We start from the raw sequence: 13359 nt of genomic DNA on the forward strand, positions 1-13359 counted from the left end.
CGGACTTTTCTAGAACCTTCTAGAACCTTCCATAGAACCTTCCGCGACATTTTAATTCACATAAAATGACGTCCTATATATGAATCTTATTCTCCGGACCATTCCGGAACTCCTCGTGATGTCCGGGATCTCATCCGGGACTCCGAACAAATATTCGAACTCCATTCCATATTCAAGTACTACCATTTCAACATCCAACTTTAAGTGTGTCACCCTACGGTTCGTGAACTATGCGGACATGGTTGAGTACTCACTCCGACCAATAACCAATAGCGGGATCTCGGAGATCCATAATGGCTCCCACATATTCAACGATGACTTTAGTGATCGAATGAACCATTCACATACAATACCAATTCCCTTTGTCTCGCGATATTTTACTTGTCCGAGGTTTGATCTTCGGTATCACACTATACCTTGTTCAACCTCGTCTCCCGACAAGTACTCTTTACTCGTACCGTGGTATGTGGTCTCTTATGAACTTATTCATATGCTTGCAAGACATTAGACGACATTCCACCGAGAGGGCCCAGAGTATATCTATCCGTCATCGGGATGGACAAATCCCACCGTTGATCCATATGCCTCAACTCATACTTTCCGGATACTTAATCCCACCTTTATAGCCACCCATTTACGCAGTGGTCTTTGATGTAATCAAAGTACCTTTCCGGTATAAGTGATTTATATGATCTCATGGTCATAAGGACTAGGTAACTATGTATCGAAAGCTTATAACAAATAACTTTAATGACGAGATCTTATGCTACGCTTAAATGGGTGTGTCCATTACATTATTCATACAATGATATAACCTTGTTATTAATAACATCCAATGTTCATGATTATGAAACTAATCATCCATTAATCAACAAGCTAGTTAAGAGGCATACTAGGGACTCTTTGTCGTTTACATATCACACATGTATCAATGTTTCGGTTAATACAATTATAGCATGGTATATAAACATTTATCATAAACATAAAGATATATAATAACCACTTTTATTATTTCCTCTTGGGCATATCTCCAACATGTGGGTCATCAGCGTCTGTGAGAGTTTGTGAAGGGAGAGGGCAAAACTGTGTAGTATCACGAAACCAAGGGCAAGTGAGTAGTAAACAGACTAAGGGATTCAAATATGAGATTTAAAAAATGGAAAATGCGTGTTTTGTATAATGAAACCCATCTTGGCCTACCTCAAACTATTTGCAATACAAATCTACATGAGTGTGAAAATTATGGCCTCATTCAGACAAAGTATGTTTTGGGGAAAGCTGTTTTGGGTAGGGCTTATTATGGAAAACCATGCACCTTCATAGCTACTAGGTGATTTGAGAAGTGGCAATTTGTGGTGAAACTTGATTTATCTATGATTTATCTATGATTTGAGAAGTGGCAATTTGTGGTAAAGACTCAATGAGTAAGTGCCACTCTTTTTCGGAATTTTTGCACATTAAATAACTCATTTAACTAGTTAATCCCATTTGTTGACTCTCTCGTGGACCAGCCACTTGAGGCTAAAACTGAGTATATTGCACTAGCCGCATTAGCACTCAAGGCGAAAACCGAGCACACAAAAAATGCTAGTATATGACTCGAGGGTATACCTGAGTATATCTAAATTTCCGAGGTTAGACCCGAGGACGCGTGTTGCGGTGCGAAGTGGAAGACGTGCCATTGTTGACGCGTGTCGCGGTGCAGACGTGCAAATAGTGGAAGCGTAGGACGCGGGTCGCATTTAGGACGCGTAAGCCCCTCCCTCCCTCCCTCTGCACACAGTCGTCTCATTGTCGCTCACGCACGAAACCACCCCTCTCACGTCCCATCAACTTCTTCAAATCGAAAAAACCCCAACCGCCGTACGCACGCTACCCTGCCGACGATGGAGAAGAAGAATGCGCCGGCGGCCGTCGCCTACGAGCCCGTCGCCTCCGCGCCCGTCGCCTCCGAGCGCGTCTCCTCCGAGGGCGGCGCATCCAAGCGCGGCGCCTCCGTGAACTGGGCCTCTCTCTCGGCTGATGGACCACTTCACAAGATCAGCGAATGCTTATCGGCGAACGAGGAGTACGCCGACACCTACTCTGCTATGAGGCAAGTCTCGTAGAAATTGGCGCTCGGGTTTGCTCGAGCCCGACGTGCACCTGGACGAATGGATCATGCTACACCACGCCCTTCCACGCGTCGCTGAGTTCACCTTCCTCCAACTCGGCACATCACGCTACGTCACCATAGATCTATCGGAAGTTCATACAAGGTTCAAATTCCTCCATATCTACCTTTTTATTTTCAATCTTAAACATCTTAGTGCTGAATGTTATCTTCATCAATATATTTTAGATACTACTTCGTCGGCTTTTGCCGTGGCGTCATCGTGCTTGCCCGAAGAACCCGCCGCACAAGATACGGCTTCGAACCCACTCACAAAGAAATCGAACACTATGTTTGAGGCGCAGATGCCATCTGTTTTTCCGAAATCGGTCGCCGTTATCAAATCCCCGACTATGGTCTTCGTTGTCGCACATTACCCGCCGGAAATTGGTTGGGTCGATGAGAGCACTCCAACTAAGGATATAAATGAAGATTGGGGAGAAGGAAGATTTTCGATCAAGAACCATTGTCCGCGTTGCATTACCCCGTTCAATGGTGAACCGTATGCGTAGGCTGCGGACAATTTTGAGAACGGAAGAATAGTGTGCACCAATGTACGCTTGCAGCAGCGCGCGAGCACCGTCAAGATGGAGACACTAATTTCATTTCCAGAACTTGGACATCAGAAGTTCTACCTTGTGAAGTCGGATGGTGATCTGCTGCTTGTGTTGTTGGTCAGCGTGGCTTTGGCAGGCAAACCATTGGTGTACCATGCGGACACTCAGAGCCGCTCTCTCCATCCGGTCAGTAATATTGGCAGTAATGCCTTCTTCGTGAATTATATCCGGTGTATCTCCGTCGACACCAGAGTGTACCCGACACTTCGACCTGGCAGCATCTACTACACGGATTTGGGTTATATCAAGAGTACTCTCATGATACAAAGGCCCGGGATGAGTGGCCACTACGTGTGGATAGAATAGGACTCTACGGTATGAGAAATGAACACAGGCCATACCGTTTGGAGGATGTATTGGCCTCACACTGCAGACGGAAGGAGTTCAATAAATATTTCCTTGGGGTAATGCACGAATGGGGGGAAAAAGAAATATATGAGGAGGAATGAAGAACAAATTCATTCATCCTGGGTTATCCTAATTTTCTTGTTGTCCATACATTGCGTGCGTCTTGTATATTTTTCAGCTTAGTTTATCGTGAACATTAACAACGTTATTGGCTGCTTTTGGCTGCTGTATGCAGTTTATGTATTATACTTAGTTTTCTGATTATGTCGTTGAGAATTTATCATATACTAGCTTCTAGATTTGTTGCCATATTGGGCAAAAAACGAGGGCCAAAAGGCATAAATAACCCCAGAGATTTGCTACTAGATTTGCTGCCATATTGAAGAAAGACAGAAATAGAAGCTTCTCTAGATATGATACTAATTTGGTGAAAAAAACAGAGAGAGAAAGAGGGGAAAAGGTGCTCTTAAAAATGCCAATTTGGGCCGAGAGAGACAAAACCCAGCTCCTGCTCACGTGCAACCAAACGCTTCTCGTCATGTCCCACGCGGTCCCTTTCTACCAGCCCCACGCGACGCGGCCCCACACTACGCGGCCCCACAGACGACGTGGCGCAACACGTCGCCACGTAACGTCCAAATAAACGGATTCCTTCCGTCCGAGCTCCTTCTGCGGGTTTCAGACATAGGCTTAAGGAAAACTGAGGAAAAACTAAGGGTCTGGGGAAAACTGAGTACAACTAACGACCCGAGGGAACGAAAATAGAAATCCCTGTTTTTATTAGATTTATTAGGTGCAGTTGGGCCCATTCCGGCCTCCCGAAGGGGAGCCCATTAAGGGGTCATCCAGCCCCTAGTTGGATAAGGATGGGGGCGCCTAGGGTTAGGGTTGTGTCCTCCTCTCTCCCGCATTTTCTCTCGCACATAACTTCATCCCATGACACTGTCCTACTGCTTGTGTTTCGATTCAAAAGATCTACTTCCGCACTCTACTCGATCAGAGAACCAAGAGTCGTTGTCGATAACCGCACGTGTGCGAGTCCACGGAGGTTCTATGAGGGTACATCACTGAAATCTCACCGTTACAATATTACTCCTAGATATATCTTGGCAGTTGGCGTAATGCATGTAAATGCATACATGAACTTTGTAGTTTATTGTGTCAAATCATTATTATTATGCAACTTTATTATATTTATTGGTAGTAACGTATTAATAGTTACAAAAGTGCACAAGTTCTTGTTTTGTACTTTTTTGTGTAGGAAATAGAAAAATATGGAAGGAAATTGGTCATTATGGTGAAATTTCCGGAATCTGTCCCTGCAGAACTTTTTTCGAAGATCACCACTGTAGACCCCGAAGACAGTGTCAAATAAAAAGTGCCAATTGAAAAAGTTATGGGGATTTTATGTTCATTTTAGACATAAAATTCATCCCAATCGGAGTCCATATGCCCGGATTTGCCTGCATTACTAAACGGTCCATAAGCAGTTTTAGGATTCCAAAAATTGGTGACGTGATTAACACAAACTCTTGCCATGTTTGATGGATTCAGCCAAGCCACAACTTTATGGGTTCATAAAGGACAAAGTGAGGTTTTAGGAAGGTTCTAGAGGTGCCCAATAGCCCTTGGATCAAAGGGGCATTCATCCTATGACCAAGATTGCATCTCCACCTATATATATTAAGGGGAAACCCTACTTTTGGTCGAGGCCAACCATTATCACGAATTTCCACCCCTTGGCAGCCGCCAAGGGAGGGGAAAAGCTCCTCAAGATCAGCACCATGGCCAAGGAAGAAGGAGGGACAACGGGCCGCTGCCCCCTAGGGAAGCCGCCACCCCCCTTGGGCGTCGCCCTCCACAAGGGATGCCACGCCAGCACCCATCACCATCTCCTCCACGGGCTGCTCTCTATCACCAACATCTTGATCAACACCTACATCAACATCCTCCATCTACTCCTTTGTACTCTCTTGTCAAACATGATGTGTATTGTAATATATCACTTTCCCATGACAATATGTACCTCTATGTCTATGTTTGAGTAGTGACTTGTTCTTAGCAACTGTGATATAGTTTGTTGTTGGTTGCATACAAGTATATGTTATCTTCTATGATGATCTTGTTGTACTAACAGATGAGTGCACACATATGTTGGGGATGCACAAGGTTGTCACCTTTGCATGTTGATAGGATGAGGGATAGCCGGAGTGGACTGAAATTGAATCCCAAGTCTTAGAGATACATGTTGTATTAATTTATGGTTAATCCACGGGGGTATTATTGTGGGGACCTTAGATCTAAATGTAGTGGTTAGACTTTATGTCTTAATAATTCCCTTATTTCCTCTTAATTGGCCTTGGGATCAATCACTAGGGGTGTATTTGCTCATGTATATGGCTACACCTATTCATGGCTCCTCCTTACAAGAAACACTAAAAAAGACTATAATGAGCTTTAATAATTGTGACAACCACACATAAATGAAATAGAAATTTACTTTGACACTTACTCCCACCTCACAACCTTTACTTTACTTGCACTAGTTTTAATTCGTACAATTATTTTTAGTACTTGACAGTTTTCTAGTTTCTATTAGAAACAACTTCACACACACATTGTAGTTCCTAGCTTTGCATAGAATTTCATACAAGTGGATTATAGGGATTTAGAGAATAGATAGTTACCTTCAGCTCCTCGTGGATTCGACACTCAGATACTTATTGAATTGTACTACGGTGATCTCTTGCACTTGGAGGTTATCATATGCTAGTTAGAAAAATTATTGTTTTTCTGTTGCGAACCCCTACAGCAATGAGATGGACATGGACATATTTTATGATGCCACTACAATCACGTTGGGCAATGGATAAAAGATCCCCTTTCGGGTCGCCCCGTGGTTGCACGGTACTAAGCCTGGAGACATTGCTCCATTCACCTACAAAAAATCCACAAGAAGAAAATGGAACATTAAATAATCTCCCCTCAATGAAGGATGGATATCAAAGATCTACATGGCCATGGACTTCACTATGGAGCACATCCTGCAATACATTTCACTTTAGGTGAAACTAAAGGATGTTATCCTCCAAGATGGAGTACCAGATGATATCACTTGGAACCTTACCAAAAATGACCAATATTCATTTAAATTTGCTTAGAATGCATGCCCAATTCCTCGGGGGAACCTCCTCGCCCATTAGCTCCTCAGTTTCGAAGATCCCTCTCCCAAGTGAAGTTCTTCGCTTTGATTTACATTTAAAATAGGCTTTGGACCACTGATCGTTTGGAGAAGAGGTGGTGGCAAAATTGTGGTACTTTCCTGCCTTGCAAACGTGTGACAAAGTCGGTGGATCACTTAATTTTTTTTGTCAATTTCCATTTCACCATAAGGCTTTGGGGCCTCACCAACAATTGTCTTGACCTTCACTTCGTCGACCTACATGCTTGACCAATGTTTTGAATCCATAATTTCTGCGATATCATGATGAAGCGCAAAGATTTGGCCTCCATCATCCTCCTTGTGTCATAGAACATTTGGAATGAAAGAAACGCCTGAGTCTTCAAGAACAAGCAAGCTCCACCATCTGTCAATCTAGAAAATATAAAAGGCGAGTCCAAGCTTTAACTTTTAGCGGGCACTAATCGCATGAGTAACTTGATAGCACAGAAGTGGGGTATTTTTGTAATATGTCCAATTTAATTTCTTGTAAAACTCCTACCTTAAATAATATAATAGGGCAAAGCTTTTTCCCTCGTTTCAAAAAAAAACTATAGACCGATAGAGAGATAAATATAATGAAATTGTATTAAGTTCAATCACATAAAAAATATATTCGACCACTTTGTTATTTTTTAGGTTGGGTAATTGACATGGTAGGCTAGAATTACTAAAATTGGTAACCTAATAATATACGGTTACCGATACGTCAATTGCCGCATCCAAATTTGGTTCAAAAATCAATGCCAAATTCGTATCTATAAAACAAATCTAGATATTTACCACATCAATTTCCATTTTCGTCTGGTTTAGATATTTTAACATCCATTTTTAATTTGCCGGATACGAACACCGGATAATTTAGATTATTCACTAGCAGTTTGGTAGTTCCCACCCCTATGTACAGTGGGTGATGAGACAATCTTTTCTCGTTATTCCATATCATTCAGAGGAGACAAAAAAAACATTATCATTGCTAAGATATTACTGAGAGAAGACAAACTTCTTATTCCCATTTCTCTCTTCTAACTCAACAATTATCTTACATAACATTGCTAAAACATTACCATTATACATGCCCAGGCCTTCTTCTTGCTGGGATGCTCAGCCAATTCATACTTACCAATCGAAATATGGGGACCTACGGAAGGGAGCCTCTCAATTGAGAGTCTGGAACTCTATCTATGCACTAACCCCTAAAAAATCTTACTAAGCATTTTTTGTTTGAGGTAAAATCTGACTAAGCATTGTACTAGTACAACTTTGCACTTTAGAGATTCTGTCTTTGTCCATGGATGGATACATGAGTTTGGGCAAGGTGCAATCAAACTATTTTGATTTGTACCTGTAATATTTGAAAAAAAAAATTAGTAAGATGGAACTATTGTTGTTTGGCTTGTTGTAATGATCAATAGAGATATTTTGAAGAACCCCAGAAACGATATGATGTTCCAAGCGAAAAGGGAATGACCCAATGTATAGGAAAAACTAGCTGAAAACATACATAAACAGCTATATTTTAATTGAACGGCGGAATCGAAAACCATATGCACATTACTCCCAACCCAAAAGACCAACACAGACAACATCGATGGTGGTGATTATCATCCCCAGCAAAACAACAAACTAGGACCAGCAACTACACTATCACCAAAACACAACATAACAAAATCAACACAACAATACCTGATGGCGGTATTAACAACACATGCACAACACTAATGGCGACAACTATAAGTGCAACCCAGCAACGATTTTCCCCTTACTGCTATGTCGTTTCTTCACCATGGCCACATTCTCAGCAAGCGCATCGATGGCTTTGATCAATGTCTCCCCAAACGGCCTCTCAAACAACTTGGCAAGTGCGTCTGACTTGTCTCGTCACTAGATAAGGTGCCCGCAAGGTCCTCTTGCGCCGCAATGCCTTCGCTTCTCTGCAATGTCTTCTTCAGCTGTATCGCTGTCTATTTCTGAAGGGACAGACTACGAACTGCTTTTTTACTAGCAGCTACGTTGCATTGTGCTTCCAGCTAACTTCCGAAGCAGTCGCTGGATAATGGCCTCTCAAACAACTTCCGAACTGCTTTGATCAATGTCGTCGCAAATGGCCTCTCAAACAACTTGGCAAGTGCATCTGACAGGTCTCGTCACTGGATAAGGTGCCCGCGAGGGCCTCTTGCACCACAATGCCTTCGCTTCTCTGCAATGTCTTCTTCTTCACTTCTGTTGTATCGCTGTCTATTTCTGAAGGGACATACTACAGACTGCTTCTTACTAGCAGCTACGCTGCATTGTGCTTCCAGCTAACTTCAAAAGCAGTTGCTTGGATACGAAAAGAAGCCAAGACAAGACAGCTAGTCTTTATAGGAATATCGCTTCAACTCCGTCCATCTTCTTGACTCTTCTGAAACTTATATACAAAATAAATCTCCAAACGCGCAGTGTCTCCTTTCTTTCAGCATAATTCCAATGTATCCCGAGTCATCCTGACGGGGATCGCAGATGCAATCGTGAAGGGACGGCAGAGAAGTCCGCAGGTTTCTCTGCTAGGATACAACAAACCTATGTCATTGTTGTCTTTTGCACTGGCCTCGACTAATCCTAGGTGGGCCATTAACATGGTACTACAGAACAATAATCTGCAGATTAACGGAACAAGCATTTCATGTCTGAAATTCACAGTTTGGGACCTCGTCATCATGCACTGCATCGCCACAAAGTCAATTTTGGGTTTGAACGTTCTGGTTAGTTTCAGACTTTTAGACAACAGGCAGCCGCAATTCAGCAGCAAGCGGTTTTATCTCTACGGGCTCTCACCTGAGACGACTGTCACTTTGAAGAGGAACTGAAAAAGAAAAAGAATTCTATGTCCCCCCTGTGTCAATCAAACAGAGGTTCATCGATCGATCACCGATTCAGCACGCACGGGCGGCTACGAAGAGCATATCAACGGCGTGTAGGGCCTCCAGCAGATCCGGTCGAGAACGACGACGAGGGCCATGATCACCGCGCAGTCGACGTCGGGCTGCACCACGAGGCTGAACACGTCGTCGCCGAGCGTCAGGGGCGCCTTGCCGGGCCCGGCCTTCTTCCTCGCGATCCTCGCCACCTCCTGGCCGTCGACGCTCCGGCGGATCTTGCAGCTCCTCCTCCGGAAGCATCCCTCGATCCAGAAGCTAGGGGCCTGGGGGCCGGGAGGAGGAGCAGGGTCTGATGCCGGTGAGGTCGTGGTGGTGGTGGTGGCGCAGGATGAGGACATGTACACTTCTGCTTCGCGGTTGCCCTGCAGGACCGAGCATTTCCTAATGGAGAAGAGCTGCTGCGATCTTGCCCGCTTTGTCTGGCCTTCTTCTGGCACTTTGTAGCAGTTCCATTGGTCGTGCATGCTGATGATCTGTTGCAGCACAACAAAACAAAACGATGTCAGCTGTCGCTCCAGATACTTGTCCTGGATTCATTTTGTTTTCTAAGGAACCCCTCTCTGAAATGAGACAGGGAATGGCCAAATGGGTAGAAACAAACATTCTTATTTCGTCAGATTTAGCCCCCTTCAATGTTGGTAAAATCACTGCTGTAACATTAGAAGCTATTGGCAAGAAGGTGCAGGTAGGAGACGAAATTCGATTGTTTCTCCCCATGTTCAGATGTGTTCTCCAAGAGGCACATACATCGAACATGAAGTCGAAACTGAGGCAGCTTGTATCCTAAACAACTATTCGATGCACTACGGCGGCCTGGTAGTCCTGGGCGCAATTCCACAAACACCTTGTAAGCATTCCATCAGATAAGCTTCAGTCGATCTAAATCATTCAAACCCCTAGATGGCTAAACCCCCCGGACCAAGAAATCGTACGATGCTGTTAACGTTGAGTGGATCGGGGCCTGACCTGCGGCCTGAGGGAGAGGAGCGGCGCGCCGTGGCCGTCCATGAGCGTGAGCTCGCCGGCGAAGATCTTCCGGCGGCGGGAGTAGTTGTCGACACGGAAGGCGAGCGCGCCCCCGGCGTCGTAGACGGAGAAGCCGTCCGTGCCCTGGAACCCCATGCTCGACCGCATCCACACCGTGTAGCACTTCGCCGCCGCGGACGCCGACGCCGAGTCCGCCGAAACCGCGGCGCCGCCGCCAGGGCCGTCTCGCAGCAGGAGGCGCCGCCTCGAGGCCTCCGCGTTGGGGTGTATCCGGCTCATGATCCTCGGTCGGTCGATGCGATCGAGATGCGGGCCGGCCGCGGGGGTTTATATACCGCCGCCAGATCAGCTAGCAGGCTGTGGAATGGAATGGAGCGATCGGAACGGAATGTGGCTCGGTGTGTCCGACGTTGCCTTGTGCTAGCGGTGACATGTGAGGGCTGCGTGACGTGGCGTCCCGCCTTTCTGAGTGTGTTGGGCGCATGCGTCGGAAGGTTCTGGAAGCCCCAGTGTTTGGTGTAACCCTAGGCTAGGCTAGGCTAGGCAAGCCTAGGCATAGCTTGGGTAGGAGGGGGAGAACCTTCTAAGAATGTGCCGAGAGTGGCTCTCGATCCACCGTGGATCGCACCTTATCGCCTGTCGGCTGGCTGATCATCTGATGTGGACTATGAAAATGGGGGTACTGCGGTACATGCAAGAATTGGATGTTGAGTCCAAACTCTTAAGTTTTTTTTCGAAATGGGGAATGAAACCCCAGCTTCTGCATTATGATGATGCACACGGTCTTTTATTAAAAGCATTTATGAGTACAAGTTTAAAACATCTCGCTCATAGTTGATACAAGAATCAACCAGCGAAAGAAACTGTGAAAATGGACTACACATCATTGTAGCCGTCTATTGTGCCGCCAGCCAGCCTGGCACAAGATATTCTAAACGACCATCTGGAGTCGTGTGCATCCAGTAGCCATAGCATCCCGATGTCCCTCTGGTGACAGAAGAGCCCACAGCTGAACCCAATGTGACACTATATGGATAACCTGCAAAAAGTGAAAAGAAGGTTTTTTGTTAAAAATAATATCGTTCCTCGCCCTCCATATAGACCACCATAAGGCAGAAAACCCAATACGGATAAACGCCTTAGAATGTCTATCAACTCCATTTAACCAATTACCAAATATATTCGTAATATTGGTTGGAGGTGGAAGATCAAAAGTAAAATTAACCGTGCGCCAAAGTATTTTAGCTAAAGGACAAGTGATGAACAAGTGTTCAATAATCTCCTGGTCTCCACAAAAAACACATTTTGTACACTCATTCCATCGTATTTAGCTAAATTATCCTTAGTAAGCAGCACCTTATTACTCAAAAACCACATAAATATTTTTATCTTAAGGGGGACTCTAACTTTCCATAAGTATTTTCGCAAAAAAGGTGTATGGTCATTCATAAGATCTTCATACATAGATTTCACTGTAAACAAACCATTTCTTGTCAAATTCCAAACAAATTGATCATTTTCATCAGATAAGTTTATCCTCATAAGCTTGCGACATAACTGTAACCATAAAGTTCATTTGTTTCCCACCAACAACCTTCTGAAACTAATATTCAGACGCATTTGCGCTAACACATGAGCTACCGTTACATTCTTATGATGCACAATATTATATAATGATGGATATCGTTGGGCTAAAGATGTTTTTCCTAACCAAGTATCTTCCTAAAAACGAGTATTTACTCCATCACCTACTTTGAAAAAACCTCTACTAAAAAAAATCATCCTTGACCCCCATCAATCCCTTCCAAAAGGGAGAGTCTGTAGGTTTGGCTTTTACCTCAGATAAGGTCTTTTGTCTTAGGTATTTATTCTGTAGCAACTCCTGCCACATCCCTTCCTCATTCAGAAGTTTATGAAGCCACTTACTCAATAAACATCTATTCTTGAGTTCAAGAACCTCAATACCTAGCCCCCTGATGTCTACGCATGCTTCTATTCCTGTAGACAGTGTTGGGCCTCCAAGAGCAGAGGTTTGTAGAACAGCAACAAGTTTCCCTTAAGTGAATCACCCAAGGTTTATCGAACTCAGGGAGGTAGAGGTCAAAGATATCCCTCTCAAGCAACCCCGCAATTACGATACAAGAAGTCTCTTGTGTCCCCAACACACCTAATACACTTGTCAGATGTATAGGTGCACTAGTTCGGCGAAGAGATAGTAAAATACAAGTGATATGGATGAATATGAGTGGTAATAACAATCTGAAATAAATATGGCAGCAAGTAAACATGCAGTAGAACAAGTAAATAAATGGTGATTCGATATTTGGAAACAAGGCCTAGGGATCATACTTTCACTAGTGGACACTCCCAACAATGATCACATAAATAAATAACTTCTCTTCACTTGTGCTACTTTCTCACACTCTCTTGTTGGATAACAACCACCATTCATTGTGTAGGGCTATAAAAGCACACCTCAAGCCGGAGTAAACAAGCTCCACAACTTCATAAAGGAATCACACACGATGCGCACAATGTCACCGTCACATCGTGGAGAGTAATTCCGGAGTTCATATTAAAGTAACCTCTAGAGTGCATAGTAATAGTTAACTTCATAATCTACAAGAGATTACAATCATAACCTACGCCGATGCACACACTGTCAACATTACATCATGGAGGAGGAATAGACTACTTTAATAACATCACTAGAGTAGCACATAGATTAATAGTAATACAAAGCTCATGATCACATAAAGATCACACCATGGGAGAGAGAGATGAACCACATAGCTACCGGTAGAGCCCTCAGCCTCTGGGGAGAACTACTCCCTCCTCATCATGGGAGACGGCGATGGCGATGAAGATGGCGGTGGTGTCAATGGAGATGACTCCGGGGGCAATTCTCGGTCCCGGCGGCGTGCCGGAACGGAGACTCTCGTCCCCCGAAACGGAGTTTCGCGATGGCGGCGGCGTCCCTGGAGCCTTTTTGGAGTTTCGTCAATTGGTGTCGGGTTTTTAGGTCACGAGGGATTATATAGGCGAAGAGGCGGCGCAAGGGGGTGCCTGGGGGCCCACACCACACCTGGGCGCGCCTTTTGGAGATATGCCCAA

General features: G+C 44.4%; 1 protein-coding gene across 1 annotated transcript; it reads right to left on the bottom strand.

Moving 5' to 3' along the window:
* Positions 1-9269: 9269 nt before the first annotated feature.
* LOC124656408 (protein LURP-one-related 8-like) lies at positions 9270-10524 on the bottom strand. Its single transcript, XM_047195160.1, has 2 exons — positions 10225-10524; positions 9270-9731 (listed from the first exon to the last, which is right to left on the bottom strand). The coding sequence occupies exons 1-2, from the start codon at positions 10522-10524 to the stop codon at positions 9270-9272; spliced, it is 762 nt and encodes a 253-aa protein (XP_047051116.1).
* Positions 10525-13359: the final 2835 nt, after the last annotated feature.

Source organism: Lolium rigidum, chromosome 5 (genome assembly GCF_022539505.1).
Source record: "Lolium rigidum isolate FL_2022 chromosome 5, APGP_CSIRO_Lrig_0.1, whole genome shotgun sequence".
Classification (NCBI taxonomy): domain Eukaryota; kingdom Viridiplantae; phylum Streptophyta; class Magnoliopsida; order Poales; family Poaceae; genus Lolium; species Lolium rigidum.